Raw genomic sequence first — 2,599 nt, 5'->3', positions numbered from 1 at the left:
TCTAAGGTAACAGTTGTCAAAGTGTGATCTGCATAATCACCCCATCTGAAATACAGGGAAAGTTTAATAATCACGCAGGCAGTCCTCCCTACCTAACCTCTCTTATGTGAACTTTATGTATTAGATTTTGGGTAAGAAAGAAGTATGGATATATTTTTACCCTCTGAACTGTGTTTTTCTCTCTGAAATTCAGGGGCCAAATACATTTTGTTTCTGTGGTGTCCCTCATTATTCAAACTCACCACTGTCATTCTTGCTATCTCAGCTCAAAATTCAAGTATATGTGGCTAATGAGTGAACATTATACAGATTTCTAGGCTCCACCAGAGGCATACTAGAATAGAGTATTTCAAGTTATATCCTAGGATTCTACATTTCAACACTCTCAAGATCATTCTTAGGAGCATGACTGTTGGAGAACCAAGCTTCTTTGCTATGCGCAAGAGTCATGGAGTTCTTCTGAATTTTAGTAATTGAAAATGTAACTGTGGGGTCATACTTATGAGGCTTACCTACAAAACACTTTAGACTTTAGGCCAATAGAGTGATGTAATGTGGGATTCTGCAGTATCTAGGACTATAATCTTGTACTTGAGATAGAAGTAATGTATTTCTGGAAAAAGACACCAAAAATTCGACCTACCTAGACGTAGTCTCAAAGAATGAATAGAACCAGTTTAATTTGGAGAGAACTGCTCAGTATAGTTAGGAACAAGAAATAGTACCAGCTCAGCCAACTTTACTTATTAAATAAGAAAATAAAGGCTTACTTCTCTTTGAAAAAGACAAGAAATAATTAAAATTTAAAAAATTCATAGACACTAAAAGTCTAATAGAATTTTCAATGCTTTGCATGCTATTTTTAATTAGTAGGCTGAACCAAATAAAGACTTTGCTTTTCCAACCACCTTCTTGAATGCACTCTTGACCTCTTTGTTTCTTAGGCTATAGACCAGAGGGTTCAGCATGGGGATGACCATGGTGTAAAACACAGATGCCATTTTGTCTGTGTCCATGGAATGACTAGAATTTGGCTGTAAGTACATGAAGATGATTGTCCCATAGAAAATAGAAACAGTGACTAGGTGGGACGCACAGGTGGAGAAGGCTTTCTTCTGTCCATCAGTTGAGTGCATCCTCAGAATAGCAATAAAAATGAACAGGTAAGAGTTCAAGATAACCAAGAGAGTGAAAAAGACATTGAATGCTGCCAATGTGAAGAGCACAATCTCATTTGTGTTGATATCAGAGCAAGAGAGAGCCAGCAGTGGGGGAATGTCACAGAAAAAGTGATTAACAACATTGGAATGACAGAAGGAGAGGTGGAAAGTGAAGGCAACATGGATGGAAGATTCCAAGAGTCCACAGATGTAAGGTCCAGTGACAAGCAAGGCACACATAGTACTTGTCATGGTGGTGGCATAATGCAGGGATTTACACACAGCTACATGGCGGTCAAAGGCCATTGAGGCCAGGAGGAAACTTTCAATAGTGGCAAAAGCTGCAAAGAAAAACATCTGGGCAGCACACGCATTGTATGATATCATCTTATCTCCTGTGAGAAACCCAACTATTACCTTAGGAGTGACAGCTGAGGCATAAACACAGTCCACCAGGGAGAGGTTACTGAGAAAAAAGTACATGGGAGTGTGGAGTCGAGAGTCCAACAGAATCAACATGATCATCCCCAGGTTTCCAACCAGAGTAATAAAATAGATGAGCGAGAAGATTATGAAGAGCGGGATCTGCATCTCTAGGGCATCTGTTAACCCCACAAGAATGAACTCAGTCACCTCTGAAATGTTCTCTCTGAAAGTCATTTGGGAATCACCATGAGAGACATCTATGACAAAGTGGGCATGCCCAAAATAATGCTAGTTGATGACTGTCACAAGAATTGAAATGTCAACAGTGCCCCTTGCTCATATGTGTCAGCTTCCTGTCAAGGTCAGGAACCAGTGTGCAAGAAGTGGGACAAAATGGTGGTTTGGAGTAGGTTGAATAAGACCGTTCATCTAGAAGAGGTATGGGAGGACACTGGAATGCTCTTGTTAACTCTGGCTACCATAGTATAACGTCAGGACACATTTCAGCTTGCTTGCCATATGGTATATTCTATTACATTAAACCACAGAGAAGTTTTTCACTACTTGCCATACCTTGCAAGCACTTTTGTCTAAGATATTCATAAAAAGCTTAATCAACAGGAAGAAAAATATAAGAAATATTTAGTCAGTTGTTGGTATATGATGCTGACAAGTCCTGTCAAATGCATTTCCCATTTCTCAGTGATGCTTCGACAACTTGTTAATAATAGCTGAAGATACACAGTGATTTTGAGCCCTGCTTTGGGACACCCACACTTTTCTTTCTAATTCACCAGGGTTAGTACTAACACTGCTACTATTATACCAAGCAGAAGAAAAATCAGGGATAAAAGCATGAGTGGTAAACACAATTGTGTAAACTGGTAATTATAAGCAGATAGGTATTACTAATTGGTAAAATACATGGCACAATCAAAATCTCAATTAGGGTATAATGTGAAAAAGTAATTGGTAGAAACAAGGGAGAGAATTGAACCCTGAAAGAAAGAAAG

At 38.9% G+C, this 2,599-nt stretch overlaps 1 protein-coding gene across 1 annotated transcript; it reads right to left on the bottom strand.

The window, feature by feature from the left end:
• Nucleotides 1–866: 866 nt before the first annotated feature.
• LOC129062732 (olfactory receptor 5B12-like) lies at nucleotides 867–1,847 on the bottom strand. The gene has a single exon (XM_054563764.1). The coding sequence runs from the start codon at nucleotides 1,818–1,820 to the stop codon at nucleotides 867–869; it is 954 nt and encodes a 317-aa protein (XP_054419739.1). The 5' UTR covers nucleotides 1,821–1,847.
• Between the last annotated feature and the right edge of the window lie 752 nt (nucleotides 1,848–2,599).

The sequence above is a fragment of the Pteronotus mesoamericanus genome, unplaced genomic scaffold, assembly GCF_021234165.1.
Source record: "Pteronotus mesoamericanus isolate MK-2021 breed Mesoamerican mustached bat unplaced genomic scaffold, CSHL_Meso_final scaffold_83, whole genome shotgun sequence".
NCBI lineage: Eukaryota > Metazoa > Chordata > Mammalia > Chiroptera > Mormoopidae > Pteronotus > Pteronotus mesoamericanus.
The sequence above is the reverse complement of the archived record's forward strand: the minus strand, read 5'-3'. Positions and strand labels throughout refer to the sequence as shown.